The sequence below is a fragment of the Mobula birostris genome, chromosome 24, assembly GCF_030028105.1.
Source record: "Mobula birostris isolate sMobBir1 chromosome 24, sMobBir1.hap1, whole genome shotgun sequence".
NCBI lineage: Eukaryota > Metazoa > Chordata > Chondrichthyes > Myliobatiformes > Myliobatidae > Mobula > Mobula birostris.
Genome location: NC_092393.1, coordinates 54,452,161 through 54,472,465, shown reverse-complemented (window position 1 = coordinate 54,472,465; position 20,305 = coordinate 54,452,161). Strand labels below are relative to the sequence as shown.

The 20,305-nt window shown below is 42.0% G+C and overlaps 1 protein-coding gene across 3 annotated transcripts in view; it reads right to left on the bottom strand.

Annotated features, from left to right (window-relative positions):
* Positions 1-20,305, bottom strand: part of aspscr1 (ASPSCR1 tether for SLC2A4, UBX domain containing) — a 311,330-nt gene that overhangs the window by 183,999 nt on the left and 107,026 nt on the right. For all 3 annotated transcript variants that reach the window (XM_072242323.1, XM_072242324.1, XM_072242325.1), the window contains one exon: positions 14,279-14,873. In XM_072242323.1, coding sequence (XP_072098424.1) covers positions 14,279-14,873 — 595 coding nt within the window. The remainder of the gene's footprint in view (positions 1-14,278; positions 14,874-20,305) is intronic.

The window sequence follows — 20,305 nt, the reverse complement described above, 5'->3', positions numbered from 1 at the left end:
TGTCAAAATGTCCTGTTTGTTCACTGATCACAGTCACAACTACATTCCATGCACTGCTTTAAATATATAATTGGCAACTTTTAATATATTATTTATGCCACTCAATTTTTCAGAGTTGAACAATCTAATGTTTTTCTTCCCACCCCAAATCAATCACTGACTGGTGATAATGGTAAAGTTACAATAGAAGCCTTAGGTTGCTGAACTGATGTTACAACCTGTGGACTCACTTTCAAGGGCTCTACAACTCAGGTTCTCAGTACAGGTTGAGCACCCCTTACCTGAAATGTTTGGGGCTGGAAGTGTTTTGGATTTTGTATTTTGGAATAATTTCATCTATATACTAGATATCTTGGGGATAGGACCCAAGTTTAAACATGAAATCCATTTACAATACATATACAGCTTATATATACACAGCCTGAAGTTAGTTTTGTATAATATGTTGAATAATTTTGTGCATGAAACAGTAATATGCACATTGAACCACCAGAAAGATGGCCACCCAGGTGGACAGTCAGTGGCTGTTCGGCATCACCATTGTTCCCAACTCTGAATTTATGTGCTACCGATAAGTAGAACTGTCCACGGTATGTAGAGACCTCCACATTCCTCTCCTTCTCCAGTCTTGTATCCCCTTTGCCAATCAACCTTCCAGCTCTTAGCACCATCCCTCCTCCTCCTGTCTTCTCCTATCATTTCGGATCTCCCCTCCCACTTTCAAATCTCTTACTATCCCTTCTTTCAGTTAGTCCTGACGAAGGGTCTCGGCCCGAAACGTCGACTGCATCTCTTCCTAGAGATGCTGCCTGGCTGCTGCGTTCACCAGCATTTTGTGTATGTTGCTTGGATTTCCAGCATCTGCAGATTTCTTCGTGTTTGAGACCTCCACATTGCCTGGGAACTGTTCCAGCGCTTTGTGGAATTTTCCATTTGTGGTGTCATGTGGAGCTCAAAAAATTTTGGATTTTGGATTTTCAGATAAGGAATGTTCAACCTGTATTATTTATTTACTTATTATTCCTCCCCCCCCCCCCACACTTTTTATTTACGCAGTCTGACTTCTTTTGCACATTGATTGTCAGTCTTTGAGGGTAGTTTTTCATTGACTCTACTGTATTTCTCTGTTCTACTGTGAATTACCTCTAGAAAGTGAATCTCAGGGTGAGATCAATGTACTTCGATAATAAGTTTACTTTGACCTTCTGAACCTGATCCCAATGCATGGAAAGAAAGTTTGATTGATCCAAAATTAATGAATGAGTTTGTGATGGCGAAAAGACAAAGAGGGGACAAAATATCCCGGGGAAAGATGGAAGCATGAACAGAGTCTATGAGGATTCCAATTTTTATATGTTTTACAGCAAAAATGGGTCGCTAGTTTTGCGAGCTGCAAAACCAACATTTTTTTCCAGCAAGGTCACAAAGTTAAAAGATAAAAGCATTGTATGCCAAAAGAAATTGACTGCTTTGGAATACAGAAAAAAAATCCATGAATTATTCAGTCTACACTTTTAGAATTAACGTAACCTGGAATATATTGCCATGTAGAAAAGATTCATAATAGTATATAAAATTCATACTTCATAGATTCATCATTCAAAGATACAATACTCATGATAAGATTCATAATATGTTACCTGGAATATATTTATAAGTAGAAAAGATTCATTATACTGACGATGCTACAGCAGGGGTTCCCAACCTGGGGCCCACCCACCCCTCAGTTAATGGTAAGGGTCCATGGCATAAGGAAGGTAGGGAACCCCTATTCTATACATACTTAGATCAGTGCTCCAATGCAATTTGAATATTTAAAAATCTATTTTGCAATTCTTCTAATGTTTGGTTTCATACACATTTCAAAACTCAGTAAAATAAAAATACTTCCTAATTTTAAGGGCTGAAGACAGGGTTATAAGACCATAAGACCACAAGACAAAGGAGCAGAAGTCGGCCATTCAGCCCATCGAGTCTGCTCCGCCATCTTATCATGAGCTGATCCATTCTCCCATTTAGTCCCACTCCCCCGCCTTCTCACCATAAGCTTTGATGCCCTGGCTACTCAGATACCTATCAATCTCTGTCTTAAATACACCCAATGACTTGGCCTCCACTGCTGCCCGTGGCAACAAATTCCATAGATTCACCACCCTCTGACTAAAATAATTTCTTCACATTTCTGTTCTGAATGGGCGCCCTTCCATCCTTAAGTCATGCCCTCTTGTACCAGACTCTCCCATCATGGGAAACAACTTTGCCACATTCACTCTGTCCATGAGATATGGGTTAGTCTCATAAGATATAAGCATCTTCTCTTACACCATTGCCTTCCAACACAACAGCCCAAGCCTAGGTGACCTGATTCACCAGAGTATTCTGCACGGTACGGTGAGAGAGCATAGAACACTACAGGACAGGACGGGTTCTCTTCTTGAACAATGGAACAGCATTAGCTGCTCACCAGTCCTCCGGGACATCACCCGTGGCGAGAGAGGACACAAAGCTATTGGTCAAGGTCCCAGCAGTCTCTTCACTTGCCTCTCTTTATATCCTCAGGTATCCCACCAGGCCCTGGGGACTTATCTAGCTTAATGCTTTAAAGAGACTCAGTACAACCTTCTATTTTAATTCAAAATGTTCTAGCATTTTTCAATACTCTCGGCACTGATCTCCCTATCCTCCACGTCCTTTTCCTTGGTAAATTCTGATGTAAAGTACCTCACCCACATTCTTCACATCCAAGCTAATGTTCCCCCTTTTATCTGTGAGTGGCCCCTAGTTATTCTCTTGCATCCAATGTATATATAAAACACTTTGGGATTCTCTTTAATCATACTTTCCAAAGACTTCATGCCCCTCTTAGTTTTCTTAATCCCCTTGAGTTCTTTTGTGATCTACTTCTATATGATACTGACTTCCCTTCAGACTGCTAGGTATCTTCCAGTATGTCACAACTTAAACATTTCTGACTTTTGAATCTAAGTAATATAATTTGTTAAAACATCTCATGGATCATAACACATAAAAGATTCCAGTGGAAAAAAATCAGGTCTTTATCATGCTGTTCTAAAACCTGTAATTAATTCTGGATCCAAAGCCGTAAATTTAGCAATTGGTGAGCCAGACCAGGATTTAGAAAACTGTTCACTTGTGGTTTCAAAACAACTGCACATGATTATAAATACATGATTCACACTTATGATATCTTTAGCAAAAATGCAAAAGACAATGTGGTATTCAGAAAATAGGATGAATGTGATACCACCTAAAGAATGATATCAGAAAATTAAATTCAGAGAATCCCTTCTTCAGTTACATTTCACAATGGCATGAACCAAATCTCAGAGTGTTCACTTTTCATTCAACTGTAGTCTGTATGAACAGCGACTAGTGTAGTCTGCTAATCATGTAGAATAACTCCTACCAATGAGTCATATTTTGATACTGCTTTTGACCCTAAGATTTGCTTACAAGGCCAAAAGAATAGCTTTTCTGCCACTTTTCACACCTGCACAAAACAAAGAACTCTTCATAGCTTTTATAAAATTCAGATTTTGCTTTCAGGTTTAAAAACCAAAATGTCTCTAGCAAAGGAAATTCAGGCACCACTACTCGGCTCCAGATCCAAGTTAAGCACAATCAAAAAATAAAAGAATTCAGGCAAAAGATTATTAATTGTGTTAACCATTTGCCTTTTCCCTCACCATTGATGCAGCTCATTTTGGGGCAGGTTTTCTACATTTTCAGTTTTAACGTTATATATCCAGCATCTGCAGTACTTTATTAGCTATCAAACCTACAACAACAATATTTCTACTAAGAAACTATCAAAGAAACACCACAGTTACAATTGATGAGTTCAAAATAGTTAGCTGAGGAGTGAGGTCAAAAGAATGCCATTTAAGTGAATTCACAGCGAAAGCATGAGTGACTGGGAGTGGAAGATGGTGCTTCGATTGAAAGGTGGATTAATTCTGCGCCTCTGGCGATGTCTGGAAAAAGATGATGCATAAATCATTGCAAATTCAGTGGAATGCTTCACAATGAAAAGAGTCGTGATATTCAAGTCAAAGATTCAAAGGGCTCAAAATGAGAAAAAAACTGAATAAATATTGGTATTACATTGAAGAATTACTATTAGCCTAAAAGAGTATTAAGGGATGTGTAATACTAGATTTAATTTCCAAAAAAGGTTCAGGATGAAAAATTCTTATAAAAATAACACAACAAAAACCTTATTTGAGAAAGAACAAAATGATTTAAATAGTAAAACGTCTGCTGGAATTAAGAGAATCCCTTGATAACTCTGAAGTAAAATTGAGCCACCCAAAACACAGATTGAACCATATTACGCATCACAAACAGAAGTGTGAGCAGACATTTCAAGCTTTTGTGCCTACTTCACCATTCAATCAGATATCGTCCGACCATCTACCTCAGCTCTAGTTCTTAGACTAACACAATACTCTTGGATTCTCTTAATACCTAGAAATCTATCCATTGTTGTCTTTAATATTCTAAAGGATTGTGTTTCTTGCACAGTGAATCCCAAAGATTCACCACATACTGAGTGAACAAATTCCTGTTCATTCCTGTCCAGCACTCCAGCCTGGGAAATATCACATCTGTACCCAAAAATCTAAAGTAAAGGTCCCCAAAAACAGAGTTAATATTACGCCTCAATAAATCCAGAGCATAGCTGTAATGATCCGATTTCAGAAAACATAAAGAAAGATCAGTGAGTTCATCTGAGAATCAATTAAGGATAGCAGTTTTATCATTTTCATGGGACATGACATTGCAATAAGACCACAACTTAATGCCCTTTCCAAACTGTTTTTAAAGAAGTGGCAGTCAGCCTTGTCTGCATAAACATGAGCCATTCTAACTGGAACATGTAATAACCAGTCAGCCCAACTATTCAGTAATGGTAACTACTGGTCAACTGTCCCGGTACTTCTTGTGGATGCTTGCTTTTAAAAAATTCCTGTAGTTGCACTTTCTTCACTTATTGGGAAAAAAAATATGGGTCATTACACTAATAGTCAAAATTTTAAGAGTCAAATAGTAATTGAAGTACAAGGAAATAAAGGAAAAGCAGATAACAGATGGAAAGTAGGCCATCTGGTTTAAGTTGGCGTTGGTGAAGCACAGTGATGACTTGCAGGTAGCAAGCAAAACAAAAAATTACTGTATTAATCACACTTTTTCTCAGATATGATCACTGCAATCAATAACTCTAACTTCCCTTTCGGAGTTGATCTTCTGAACTGCCTGTACAAGCAGGCATTTCTGTGGTGTGAACTGAAGTCTCGAAGCTGCAGTACAGGCCAACTCAAGGCAGCTTGGTCTGGGCATGAGAACGTGAAATGAGCCAATGTTTGACCACTGGAGGCAACTGGACACAGCAGAACAGAGGCGAGGCAAGCAGAGGCAGACCCAAGACTGAGGAAGGATCCGTGGTTTGATCAATTTAAGCGGTGGGCCGAATTGGAAAGGTCAGATACGGGCCGAATCGAGACGATGGGACCCGTGGCAGAGAGCGTATCAATGTGGCAGGGCCCAGGTCCAGCGATTGGACGATTTAAGTGCCAGGCCAGACTGAAGAGGTCAGGACATTGGAGCCAGGGGAAAGCGATGGGCCAGTTCAACCCGCTGCTCCACAAGGTTTACTCATCTCTGCCTGAACTAACGGGCTCCTAGACTCCTGATGACTGGCTTCGTGGCCGCGGACTCACTTTCGTAAACTTTAGTTCTGAATGTTATTTGCTTGTTTTTAGTGTTTGCACAATTTTTTTTCCCTCCACATTGGGTGTTTGACAGTCTTTTTTTAAAATGACTTCTATAGGGTTTCTTTATTTTAAGGTCGCCTGTAAGGAGGCAAACCTCAAGGTTGTATATAATACAAATATTTTGATAATGAATGCTCTTTGAACTTTGACAACACACACAATTACCTGATACAAGTGTAAACATTAAGACAAATTCTTATTGTGCCAGGAAGTTCAGTGTAAATCCAAGCAAAAATTCCAAACCACTCACATCACATATTGCACCATCCCACTAACCCTCGGCTTTCACTTTAGCACAAAGCATTGATGCAAATGGAACCAGTGATGATCCATTAATCCTCTGTTTGTAAATGCCTGGGTAGAGATCTGCAAGAGAAAGCTCTTGCCTGCCACCGGAAGTGGCCGTCTTCTCTCCATTTGCTTAAACTTGTGCTATGATGAAAAGAAAAGGCTATGCTCAATTCCTTGACTGTTAAAGCAGGAACCACAGTTCATCCTACAAACCTGGATGAAGATCCATTCTTCTTGCCATCAATCTCAGACAAAATTAGAAAAACTCTCCAAAGTACTCAGTGAGGTCTGGACTTGGCATTCATATCGTAACTTTTATGATAGTGTGTAGTGAAAATTAAGTCCCTAAAGAGCAAGGAGAAGCACTAATGTGCCTTGCAACAGTTATAAAGCAGTACAGCATAGAAACAGGCCCTTCAGCCCATAGTGTTTATGCCAACATGCATCATTCCACTTGCCTTCATTATAATCATAGTGTTATACAGTCAGGGACACGTTCTTCCACCCAACTCATACGTACTGACCAAGTTGTCCATCACCGCTACTCCCATTTGCTTACACTTTGCCCATTTCACACTCTAAACCAAGGGTTTCCAAACAGGCGTCTATGGACCCCTCGATTAATGGTAGAGGTTCACGACATAAAAACCCCTGCTTTAAACATTTCCTATCCGAGTACCTCTTTGGAATGTTGTAATTATACTTGCTCCCTACCTCTTTTGCACCCTTTCAAGCTTAGTGACAACTTTCCCATACCTCACTGACTTGAAACGCACACAATGCTCCTAAAGTACAGTTTCACCAATGTCTTGTGCAACTATAACATGAAGCTCCATACTTCCTTTGGCAGCTTGTTCCATAAATCCTCTCCCCACTATGTCAGAAACTTGGCCCTCAGGTCCCTTTAAATCTTGGGCCTGTTATCGCAAACCCATATCCTCTGCTCCTTGCCTTGCGAAAAGAAAGCAACCATTCACCATATCAGTGTCCCTCATGATTTTGTAAAGTTCTCTGTGGTCACCACTCAGCACTTCACACCAGGGAGAAAAGCCCCAGTCTAGCCAGTCTCTTACAACTCAAACCCTCCAATCAAAACATCCGTATGAATCTCTTTTGTGCCCTTTCAAGCTTAGTGACAATTTTCCCATACTTCACTGACTTGAAACGCACACAATGCTCCTAAAGTACAGTCTCACCAACGTCCTGTGCGAATATAACATGATGTTCCAACTCTTGTACTTCAGTGCCCTGACTGACGACAGCTAGTGTGTCAAACATTTTCCTCACCAGCCTGTCTACCTGTGTTGCCACGGGCATGGACCTAGAGGTTAACACCCAACTCTCTCCAAGAACCTATCATTTTCTGTGTAAGTCTTGCCCTGCTTTACCTTCCCAAAATACAACATTTCACACTTACCCATGTTAAATTCCATCTGCCATTCCTTGGCCCACTTTCCTGTTGATCCTGATCGAGTTGTAATTGCACATAGCATCTGTATCTACTATATCAACAACCTTGGTGTCATCCACAAATTGACTCACTATACTAATTAGATTATCACCCAACTAGTTCATGCAGATGACCAACGACATTGATCCCTGTGGTGCACCATAGTCACCAGCCTCCAAGCTGATGAACGATTCTCCACTACTACCGTCTCACGCCTATCACCAACCCAATTTTGTATCCAGCTGGCTAGCTCAACATGGATCCCATGTAATCTGACTTTCCAGACCAGCCTACCATGTAGGCAGATGTCAAAAGCAATACTAAAGTTCATGTACTGTAGATAACGTTTAATGTGCTATCCTCACTAATTCTCTTGCTTGCCTCTTCAAAATATCCAGTCAAATTCATGAGACTATTTCCCATGCAAAAGGCCTAGCTGACTACCCCCAAACAGTCTTTGTCTTTTCAAAAGCAGATAGACCTTGTCTCTCAGAACCGCCTCCACAGCATTCCCACCACTGATAATAGGTTCTCTGATCTGTAGTGCCCTAGCTTGTCCTTGTAGCCCTTCTTAAATAAGACACAACTTCAGACATGGTCCAGTTTTCTGGTATCTCACCCACGGTGACGGTGACACAAAAATCACTGCCAGGGCTCCAATTTTGTCCCTGCCTTCACATAATATCCTAGGCTTTGTTAAATATACTTCACATGACATTATTACCGAGCTACAATGCAAACATTTCCCTGTTGGCACGCACAAGCATTATAAAAATGTTGAATGTCCCCTCACGTTAATTGCAACTCAAGAAAATTAATGCTTTTGTAACCCAGTTTTTTTTGTTAAATAATTACAACACTTTCCCCTTCTTTCCCAAAGGTCACACACAGTAGGTCATCGTGGCACAGGTGGCAGCCACTGTCCAGTAGCTCAAACGGATACTGTGTGTGTATGAGCCTCAGGCAAGGATAATCTGTGCATGACTGCAGAGGGCACCACAGTCAAGCCCGACCTTCCTCATGCCCTTTGTACAGGCATGCACTATTCAGCAGGGGTCACTGCACACCAATCAGAAGTAGCATTTCTTTCCAACCCCTCAAATGCCAAAGCCAAGTATAACCCTCCCTTCTGTCTTTCAAAGCTTCGATTCTGCAAATCAGGAGACCAAGATCAAACTTTGAAAATTAGCTACTCAGATTAAGCAGCAGAGCCATAGATCTAAAGGGGAAATTAAATCCATGAATATCATCTCTGGTATTTACGGCACATTTGAACAAAGTTTGTTTGTAACTTCAGGATTCGAGTTTTGGAAATCAAATTCCTGCTAGCTTTTAATATTCCTTCATGGTATTTGGACATCAATGGCAATTACATTTACTGCTCATCCAAATTTCCTCAAACTGATCAAGCTTGTTAACCCATTATAGAAGATAGCAAAGAGGCAACCATATTGCTTTAAACCTGGAATCATCTACAAAACAAACCAGTCAGTCTGTCAAAAATCTCACTTATGTAACAGTCCTGATTCTTATAAACTATGGGATTGTAGACTTTGCTAGCCAGAAACACAAGAAAATTTGCAGATGCTGGAAATCCAAGGCAATGTACACAAAATGCTGAAGGAACTCAGCAGCCCAGGCAGCACTCATGGAAAAGAGTAAACAGTCGATGTTTTGGGCCGAGACCCTTCGCCAGCACTGGAAAAAAAGACGAAAAGTTAAAGCAAGAAGGTGGGGGGGAAGGGAGGAAAAAGTACAAGGTGGTAGGTGATGGGTAAAACGGGGTAAGGGAGAGGGGATGAAATAAAGAGCTGGTAAGTTGATTGATGAAAGAGATAAAGGGCTGGAGAAGGGGGAATCTGATAGCAGAGGACAGAAGACTGTGGAAGAAAAAGAAGTGGGAGGAGCACCAGAGGGAGGTGATGGCCAGGTAAGGAGAGAAGGTGTGAGAGGAGAACAGAAATGGGGGATGGTGAAGGAGGGGACAATATTCTTATTCTTTCTTTTCCCTTCTGTTCTAGTCCTGATGAAGGGCCTTAGCCCATAACATTGACTGTTTATTTTTTTCCACAGATGCTGCCTGACCTGAGGGTGGGTGGGTGGGTGGGTGGGTGTGGGTGTGTGTGTGTGTGTGTGTGTGTGTGTGTGTGTGTGTTTTGCTTGCTAGCTAGTCAGTCAGGTCTCCCCTGCTAATCCCTGAATGAACAGCTGCTGGAAATTTCAGCAATAAACAATAGCCTTACAGGGCCATAAGACACAGAAGCAGCATTAGGCTATTCAGCCCATCAAGTCTGCTCTGCCATTCCGTCATGGCTGATTTATTATCCCCCTCAAACCCATTCTCCTGCCTTCCCCCTGTAACCTTTAACACCCCTACTAATCAAGAATCTATCAACCTCTGCTTTAAATATACCCAAAGACTTGGCCTCTCATCGAAACATAAGAGTGAAATGCATCATTTGCACCAAATCAAATCAGCAAGGATTGTGCTGGGCAGCATGCAAGTGTTGCCAGGCTTCCAGCAAAACAGGATGCCCACAACTCATTAACCCCTTAACTGTACGAATTTGGAATGTGGGAGGAAACCGGAACCTGCAGGAAACCCATGCACTCATGGGTAGAACGTACAAACAAACCCCTTACAGACAACGATGGGAATCGAACGCCAGTCTAACAGCTGTTATGTCAAGCATTGCACGAGAGCACTTACTGTAAGTCAGCCACATGTGGACTGGAGTCACATACAGATCTAACCTGGGAACGATGACAAATTCCCTCCACGAAGTACATTCCTGAACCAGCAGATTTTCAAAGTGACCAAGCTTCTTAATGAATATTTATTTTAATTCCTCATATTTAAATTCCCCAGTTGCCATGCTTCCAATTCATGTCACCAGTTCAAACAGCCTAGCTTCTGGGCACTAATCACGCAACTTAATTTCAGTGGTATTGTAGTCTTCCACTCGGCATTTGTTTGCCACATGTAGTTAAGATATGAATAACGTGTCAAGGAACTGAATGTTATGCCAGACCTCTGCCCATCTCTGGGTTGGAAACCACAAATCTTTCCTTTGTTATTCCTAGATTTGTACTCCTGGGCTGTTATTTTTTAAAAACTTTTATTGAGATACTGCACGGAATAGGCCTTCCGACCCTTCGAGCTGTGCCATCCAGCAATCTCTGGTTTAACCCTAGCGGAATCAAGGGAAAATTTACAACGACCAATTAACTTGCCAACTGGTACGTCTTTGGACTGTGGGAGGAAACCGGAGCACCCGGAGGAAACCATGTGGTCATGGGGAGGACGTACAGAGACTCCTTAAAGAACGGTGCCAGAATTGAACTCCAAACTTCATAATGCCTCGAGCTAACCATTATGCTACTGTGGTGCCTACTCTGAACTTCAAGCGGCCCATAACATAACTCTGAACAAGTCAGTTTAATCCATCAACTATCCTTGCTGACTAACCATGACATCCAGCTGAGCTAGGTTTAAAATTCCTGGCCTTATCTTCAAGCCCCTCACAAAGTTGTCTCCCCTCCACATCTCTGTATTCTCTCTAGCCCTAACATCTTCCAAGAGAAGGTGGATGCACAGGCAAAGGCACTGAATATTTGTCTTCCTTTATTTAGTTATGTTACAATTACACAAATCATCAGTTAATCCTCAGTTGGAGCACTGAGCAGTTCTGGTCACACTCTGGGAAGGCTGTGAATCACTGGAGTGGATCCGGAGAAGGTTCGTCTGGATGCTGCCTGTGGTGAAGCATTTTTAGCTAAGAGGAGAGACCAGAAAGGCTGTATTTTCCTCGGAGTAGAGAAGCCTGGAAGGGCACCTGATTGAGCTATACAAAATTAAAGATTGGGTTGGGCGGCAGGGTGGAGTTACTTCTCTACCAAAGGAGGTATAGGGTGCTCCTTCCCTCCACTACCCTGTTGGTCACCCTTGGGCGAGGTGTAGCACCTGCTTTGCTCACCACCCCCCCCCCACCCATGACCATGAAGCCATGGGAGCAGGTGGTTGATGGTCGTATGAGTAGCTGGTGCATATCACAAGTGCTGGTTATGTAACCACTGACACCAAGCAGGCAATCTCTAAAAAGTTTTGATAATGGCTGGGGTCACCTGTCTTGTAAAGACACTACCCAGAAGGAGGCAATGGCAAACCAATTCTGTGGAAAAATTTGCCAAAAGCAATCATGGTTATGGAGATTGTGATTGCCCACATCATACAACATGGCACACAATGATGATGATGATGAAAGATTAGGTAGACTGTAGGAAACATTTCCTCATAGCAGAGGAGTTAACAAACAGAAGGTGATGTTGGCCGCATTATAAGGAAGGATCCCACCCACTCTGCTTACCTCACTCCCATCAGTGAAGGGACCATACAACACCTACACCAGGACCACCAGACTCAAAAACAGTTACTTCCCCCAAGCTGTCAGGCTGATCAACACCCCCACCTATTAACCCAACCCTCCACCACTGCAAGCACATCAGCCTAGAGTCACTTTACGGCCATGCAATCAGTCTATGTACAAAACTGTGCAAAAATCTTGGGCATAAATATGTAGCTGGGGTGTCTAAGACTACTAGTCAACATGGAGTGGAGGGCAAGTTTGTAAATCTGGCAGGAGCAAAGTTTGTTGGGAATGGCACGGATGGAGTGCTGCGGGACAGGTGTGGAACAGCTGGCAGAGGAGTGCCAGGCGTGGGGGGGGGGGGTGGCATGGGGGCAGCATGCACACTCAGTCTTGAGACACCAGGCAAGGTGATTTGACTCCAAACAATTGGTTTACTGATCATTACAGAATGTCTCTCTGGTGCTTTTCATTCGCTCTCCTTTCTTCCCCTTTTCCCAACCGTGATTCCCCTCTCCCTGCCTCTTCCCACTCTCAGTCCACAACAGAGACCAACATTAGGATCCTGTTACCCTGGCTGTATATATGTGCCTAAAACTTTAGCACAGTCCTATATGTAAGCTAATCATATAGATTAGCCACAGTCAAACACTTATTTGTACAATGTGCTTTATATGATTACTTATATACTTACTGCATTTTTTATGCTGTATCTGATTCGGACAAACAAGGACTTTGTTCTCCTTTACACTCGTATACTGAAGATTGACAATAAATAATTTTGAATATTGAAGTTTGAGATTCGAAAGAGATCTGAGAAAGAACGCTTTTTCATTCAGAGCGTGGATGAAAGCTGAAACAGACTGGTTGATGAGGTTGTGATGGCAGAGAATCTCACAACATTTAAGCAATATCTTAGATGAGCACTCAAAACACCACGGGACAGAAGGTTATGAGGGCAGAAAATAAGAATGGTACGTAGTGTAAGATTGGTTGGTCTCCTGGTGGGCTGAAAGGCTTGCTTCTTTGACTCTGCAACTTTAGAACTGCACTCCTCCAAAGTAGGGTTTTAAGTATCCTTGCTTTTAATCAGTCCATGAAAAGTGGCTGTATCTGCAGGTGCTAATGTCCTTTGCTCTGGGATGTTCTTCACAAATCTCTCTGCTTAATTTATTCTAAAACACAAGAGAATTTGCAGATGCTGGAAATCTAGAGTAACACACACACAATGCTGGGGAAACTCAGCAGGCTAGGCAGCATCTGTGGAGAGGAATAAAGTGCCAACGTTTCAGGTCGAACCCCTTCATCAGAGCTGGAAAGGCAGAGGGAAAAAGTCAGGATAAGAAGCTGGGGGAGGGCAAGGAGGACAAGATGGGAAATGATATGTGAAATCAGGTAAAGAGGAATTTAGGTAGGTGGAATGAAGTGAGAAGCTGGGAGCTGACAGGCGGAAAACATGAAGGGCTGAAGAAAGGATCTGATAGGAGAGGAGAGTGGACCATTGAAGAAAGGGAAGGAGGAGGGACACAAGAGGGGGGTGATAGACAAGTGAGGAGAAGAGAAGGGGTAATAACGGATCCAGAATGTGAAATAGAAATAAAAGGGAAAAGGGGAGAAATTGTTGGAAATTGGAAAAATCTATATTCATGAGGTCAGGTTGGAGGCCACCCAGACATAATTTATTCCCTTCTTTAACTTACCTCACTGAGCAAGCTTTTAGTCAGCTTAGAATCAATAAAAAATATTGTGATTTGTTTTGGCCTAATTGTGACCTTCTTAAAAGCTGACTTTTTTGCTGAGGCATGTGAAATCCGGGATTTCTTCCCAGCAGCATTCTGGCGTTTAATTTAACATTGCTCCTGAATGTTGCGATGTTGCGTTAGGTTAAAGGTACCACATCAATGGAAGCAGTTCATGATTGTAACTGGAGACGGCTTGACTCCTTAAAGCAGGGCTAGCTGGACAGAAAACCAACATTTGGAACAAACATTGATGAAAAAACATTTAATTGGAACTCAGCATTAGGGCCATTTCAGAGACAAGGCAAGTCAAAAGGAAATGACTGAAACTAAATGCTAGTTTAAAGAGCCCGAGGTTCAAAGAGGAAGGAAAAGCTGGGGATGCCAAAAACAAATATAACTATATAATCAAACTTGTTAGAACAGACAATATCTGCAAAGAAAAAGAATTTCTGTTGGAACTGAAGATGTTTGGACTTATATACTAACTGCAATAATCAAAGACTCTGCTACAATTGAAGTACCTTTAAGGTTTAGAACCTGGCTTGTTACTCTGAATTAAGGAAGCAGAAGAAACTGGCCAATGTTACATGCGCTGTGAACAGAAGTTTTCAAATAAAGTATCTAACTTCTTACCTTTGGGGATGATTGGATAGTTTTCGATTTCTTTGGATGTGGTGGACCAGCCAAACTAGAAGAGACTGTTGCTGCCTTTGATGGCTCATTGGAGGTAAACTGATGTTTGGATTTTTCTAATTGGCCTGATTGTAGACCAGCCGGTGGGGCTACAGCTAGGACAGAACTTTGATTTTGCTCTTGAAACAGGACACTGGAGTCATCAGAACACTTTGGTGGGACAGCTGGCTCAGGAACATCCGGCTCTTCTGTATCATAACTTGGTTTTATTGATGGCTCTGATCTGATCTCTTCAGCTGGCAATTTCTTTCCATCTTCTTTCCTTTGGCAAGTGTCTTCAACCTCCGGACTTGGTTTTTCCATCAAGTCTTTTTGCTCTGCAAGTACTTCCGTAGTTCCATTTGAGTTAATTTCTGTGATCAACCCATTGGTGCCAGATTCATCCATAGACTGAGCAGTGTCCAACTGAGCTACAGATACATCAACGGCCTCAGTCAGCACGGTGTTGGGTTTTCTCACTGGCTGTTCGTCAGATACGGTTGCCAAATCCGCAAGCTCAGTTTGTCCATCCACAATGGATTTCTTCAGAACATACCTTCGCATAAGGATAAAACAGATTTAAAATCCAAACACATATACAGGAATGGTCATCAGATGAATGGCTTATTTCATGATATATTCTCCAAATTAACTAACATTGCAGGGAAAAGAGAGGCACTTTTCAAAAAGCTGGACATTAAGGCATTTGAAGCAGCTCTACTCAGCCAAGAAGTATTTACTTAAAAACACTACTGCTGAAATAAAGCAGTATTATTTAACATTAACACACATACTCAAGATATGTACTAAGGGTTTAATGGATTTATGGCTAAATTTGCCAATCATACAAAGATAGGTGGAGGAGCAGGTAGTGTTGAGCAAACAGAGAGCCTACAGAGAGACTCAGATAGTTTAGGAGAATGGGCAAAGAAGTGGCAAATGAAATACAACATGGAAAGTGTACGGTCATGCACTTTGGTGGAAGACATAAACGGGCAGACTATTATTCAGATGAGGAGAGAATTCAAAATGCAAATGCAAAGGACTGGATCCTTGTGCAGGATATCCTAAAGGTTAACCTCCAGGTTGAGTCAGTGGTGAAGAAGGCGAATGCAACGTTGGCGTTCATTTCTAGAGGTATAGAATATAAGAGCAGGGATGTGAAGTTGAGGCTCTATAAGGCACTCGTGAGACAACACTTGGGAGTATTGTGTGCAGTTTTGGGCTCTTTATTTTACAAAAGATATACTGACATTGGAGAGGGTTCAGAGAAGATTCATCAGAATGATTTCAGGAATGCGAGGGTTACCGTATGAGGAACGTCTGGTAGCTTTTGGGCTATATTCCCTGGAGTTCAGGAGAATGAGAGGGGATCTCATAGAAACATTTCAAATGTTAAAAGACCTGAACAGATTAGATCTGGCAAAGTTATTTCCCCTGATATGGGAGTCTAGGACAAGAGGGCACGACTTCAGGTTTGAAGGATGTCCATTTAGAACAGAGATGCGGAGAAATTACTTTAGTCAGAGGGTGGTAATTTGTTGCCATGAGCAGCTGTGGAGGCCAAGTCATTGGGTGTATTTAAGGCAGAGATAGATAGGTTCCTGATTAGCCAGGGCATCAAAGGGTATGGGGAGAAGGCAGAGAAGTGGGGATGACTGGAAGAATTGGATCAGCCCATGATTATATGGCGGAGCAGACTCAATGGCCCGAATGGCCTACTTCTGCTCCTATATCTTATGGTCTTGTAATTAACCTCTGTTAATAAAAGTGAGGCAGTTACTGATGCCCAAAAGAAATCGAGAAATTCTGCAGGTGCTAGAACCAGAGTCACAAACACAAAATGCTGGAGGAACTCAGCAGGTCAGACAGCATCTATGGAAAGGAATAAAAAGTCGACATTTCAGGGTGAGACCCCTCATCAGGACTGTTTTTTGAAACTTATTTTTAAAAAACTACTCAAACAAAACATGTCTCTGGCACAGAATTTCCCCCATTAAACTCGATTAGCCACCAGTGGCTCAATGCAATCAGAGCCCCCAAATTAAAAGGTTGTGGGATGAACACCTCATAATCACTCAGCACACAATCTACTCTGAATCATCGGTGTAATTCTGATTAAATGATATGTGGCCAGAGGCTCTGGAATGAAATCTTAAACTTGGGTTTTAAAATCCTTCAGACACTGGTCAATGAGTTCTCTCAACATGCTGACCAGCATTCCTACTGTAATCGACATTGTGAAAAATAGATCAACAGGCTATTCTGCACAATGCTATTTGTGGCATCTTCCTATGTTTAAAATTATAGCCATGCTTCAAAAATAACAATCACTGCAGTCACCAATTCAAAGTAGCTGATAAGTTTCTATAAAAAAGTTCTTTTCATCGTTTCCACTTCATGCATACCAGGGACACAACTCTTCCAATGACCTCAAATGAGTGTCAGAAAGAAAGGTGCTGCAGTAACGAATAAATACAAAATAAAGATGTTGCAAAACTCTCCAAAAGTGGAAAATTAACAAACATGGCTTGTTAAAGAATGTCAGAAAAATCAAGAACGGTTACAATCAGTGGTTTTCAAGAACAGGAGTTCCTGAACCATTATGTACAACGCTCACTCGGTCGATATCTCCCAGATAGATCATGAGACCATACATTTCATTTCTTTTATCTTTTACATTTGTTTTTCATCTTAAATGTGATTCTGGAACTGTTGGAGCTTGTGATTTGCAGTTTGGAGATCATTAGGGTGTTGCAGCGCCCTGCAGTCTCTGAGGGGATTCTGGGAGGCAGAGGTAACATGCGGGAAACTCACTGCGAGAAGGCTGCAGACCAACGTTTGACTCCATTTCACTGATTAAAGTAACGAAGGAGATTGGAATGCCGTCTGCCTGCCCTTTTATCACTGGTGGGATCGCTCTGCTACGGAGAGGGAGAATGGTGTCCAGGTTTTCTGCAGTTTGGATGTGGACTTAGACTGTGGACCTTTTCTCAGTTTTATAGTTTTTTTTATATTCTGTGTTTTTCACCTGATCTTTCTCGTTCTTTTGTGTGCGGGGGAGGGGGATTTGGAGATTGATGTGCCTGTTCCATTTTTGTTCATTTTTTTGTGTGGGGAGGAGGGAATTAGGGGTTGATGATTGTGCTGCCGTTCTTGGTCTTGTGGCTATATGGAGAAGAAGAATAACAGAGTTCCATACTTTGATAATAAATGGACCTTTGAACCATTGACTGCATGGACTATTTATAATGTTCTTCCTGGTGTGTGCTGTTGATATCTTCTGCAACTGCTTCATCAGACCACTGGAAAAGTTTATCAACATGTAGTCCAACAATGCTCAGGAACACAATGACACCGGCTTGAGCATGAATGAGAAGAATAGCTTTGGTTGTCATATGTATATTGAAAAACAGTGAAATGTGTCATTTGCATCAACAACCAACTCAGTCTGAGGACATGTTGGGGCAGCCCGCAAGTGCTGTCGTGCTCCCAGCACCAACATAGCATGTAACTTATTAATGCTAACTTGTAGGTCTTTGGAATGTGGGAGGAAACCGGAGCACTCAGAGGAAACCTACTCAGTCATAGAGAAAATGTACAAACTCCTTCCAGACAGTGATTGAATTGAAGCAGTCACTGGTGCTGTAATAGAGTTACACTAACTACTACTGTACCATGCCATCTGAATGACAACAGATTGCCTCTGGGTGCTCCAGTCACCACCTAAGCCCCAAAGATGTGGCATGGATGTTCAGTAGATTCACAGTGGATTCACAGTGGAGAGTATCCTAACTGGTTGCATCACGGCCTGGTACGGAAACACCAATGCCCAGGAATGGAAAGGCTACAGAAAGTGGCAGATATGGCTCAGTCCATCGCAGGCAAAGCCCTTCCCACTACTGAACACATCTACAAGGAGCACTGCCACAGGAAAGCAGAATCCATCATCGATGTCCCCACCATCCAGGTCATGCTACTACTATTGGGAAGGACGTACAGCAGCTTCAGGTCCCACATCACCAGGTTCAGGAACAGTTGTTACCCTACAACCATCAGGCTTCTGAACTATTGTGGATAACTTCACTCACCTCAACTCCGAACTGATTCCATAACCTAAAGACTCACTTTCAAGGACTCTACAACGTATGTCCCGAATATTATGATTTTTTAATTTACACATATTGTCTTCTTTTGCACATTGGCTATTTGCCAGTCTTTGTTTATGTAAAGTTTTTCCTTAAATCTATTTATTTATTTATTTTCCTGTGAATGCCTGCAAGAAAATGAATCTCAAAACAGCATATGGTTGGTTGGTTGGTAGGTATTCATCTGTCTCAAAGGACCATGGGAGATGATGGGAGATCACAAGCCTGGGCAGAAGGTATGGAGAAGGTTTCCTGAGATGCCCAGTCATCAAGATCACCTCCTCAGCCTCACCAGCGTAGTCCAAAGGAAAGCTTACGAAGCTTGGCTGCAGTAGCTATGGGAAGGATGCTCGATAATGTCCAGCTGCCTGAGGGGCTCCATTCCGGATTTGCTGTCTGGGTTTCCCACATCTCTCCTGAGGCTGCCCACAAGGCAGTGTGGCTATTTACCCATCGCTGGGAATCTGGTTCACAAGCAACAGGGCTTGTCCACGCATCGGTGGGCCTGCGTGCTATATATGCAGGGGGCCAGACCTTCTCGCTGTCCTCTGTTGCTCAGCCTGAGTCCGAAAGGAGTTCAGTTTCCGTGTGTCGCCAGTGAGGAGGCACAACATGAGGCTTGCTTCTGAAGAGGCCATGTACTGGCAGGGAGAGACTTAATACATTCACATCTCCTTTTCACAAGACTGCTAGCCAGCGGTGGAAGTTGAAAGTGAGAGCGACAAGCACAACCCACTACACTACCACAACAACCATTTTGACACAGTATATGGTGACTTATACGTAATTTGATACATATTTACTTTGAGTTTTAGACTTTGATGAGATGTGCAGCTTGTTAGACAGGCAGAATGGGGTGGGAGTTAATAGAAATTGTGGAGATTAGTATGAGCACATGATGACTGGTGCAGCTCTGGTGGGCTGAATGACCCATTTCTTTGCTCTGTGACTTGAAGTCCCATTGGTTAATGTCTTCTTGCAGCATAGTCTATGTGCATTGCTGGGATCATCCTCATGAACTTTCTCTGAACTACTTTCAATGAAATGGTATCTTTCCTTAAATAAGGAGACCCCAACTGTTCACAGTACTTTAAGAGTGATGTCATTAGTTCCATCTAGCGTAACAGAAATATTTTCCTGGTTTAATATTTCAAGGCGGTTGGAGTAAGGACTGACATTCAATTAGCCTTCCTATTACATGCTGCACTTGTGTGCTAACTTTCGATGTTTCATGCAAAATGACCACCAACACCCTTTGTACTGTAATTTTCTGCAATTTTTCTCATATTCTAAAAATATAGTGCTTTTGTTCTTCCTTTCAAAATGATCAGTTCCAAACTTTTTGCCCACTGACTTAAGCAATCAATCAGCATTAGGGCTTAATTAGGCCCCAGGAAGAAATTTCTCCAAAGTGTTTCTATCCCCTTTAAAATTCACCTTTCCACCTATTTTTAACACAAGAGATGCTGCAGGTGTTGGAAATCTTGAGAAGCACACACAAAATGCTGGAGAAACTCGGCAGGTCAGGCAGCATCCACGGAGAGGAATAAACAGTAGATGTTTTAGCCAAGACTCTTCACCCAATGAATGGTCTGAGCCCAAAATGTCAGCTGTTTATTCCTCTCCATAGATGTTGCCTGATCTGCTGAGTTATACATACTATCATATATTTGCTTCCTTCTACCAAGTCATTAAAGTGTATACTAAGCTGATAAAAAGTATTCACACCCCTTGGAAGTTTTCATGTTTTATTGTTTTACAACATTGAATCACAGTGGATTTAATTTGGCTTTATTAACACTGATCAAAGAAGTCAGAAAAGACACTTTCGTGTCAAAAT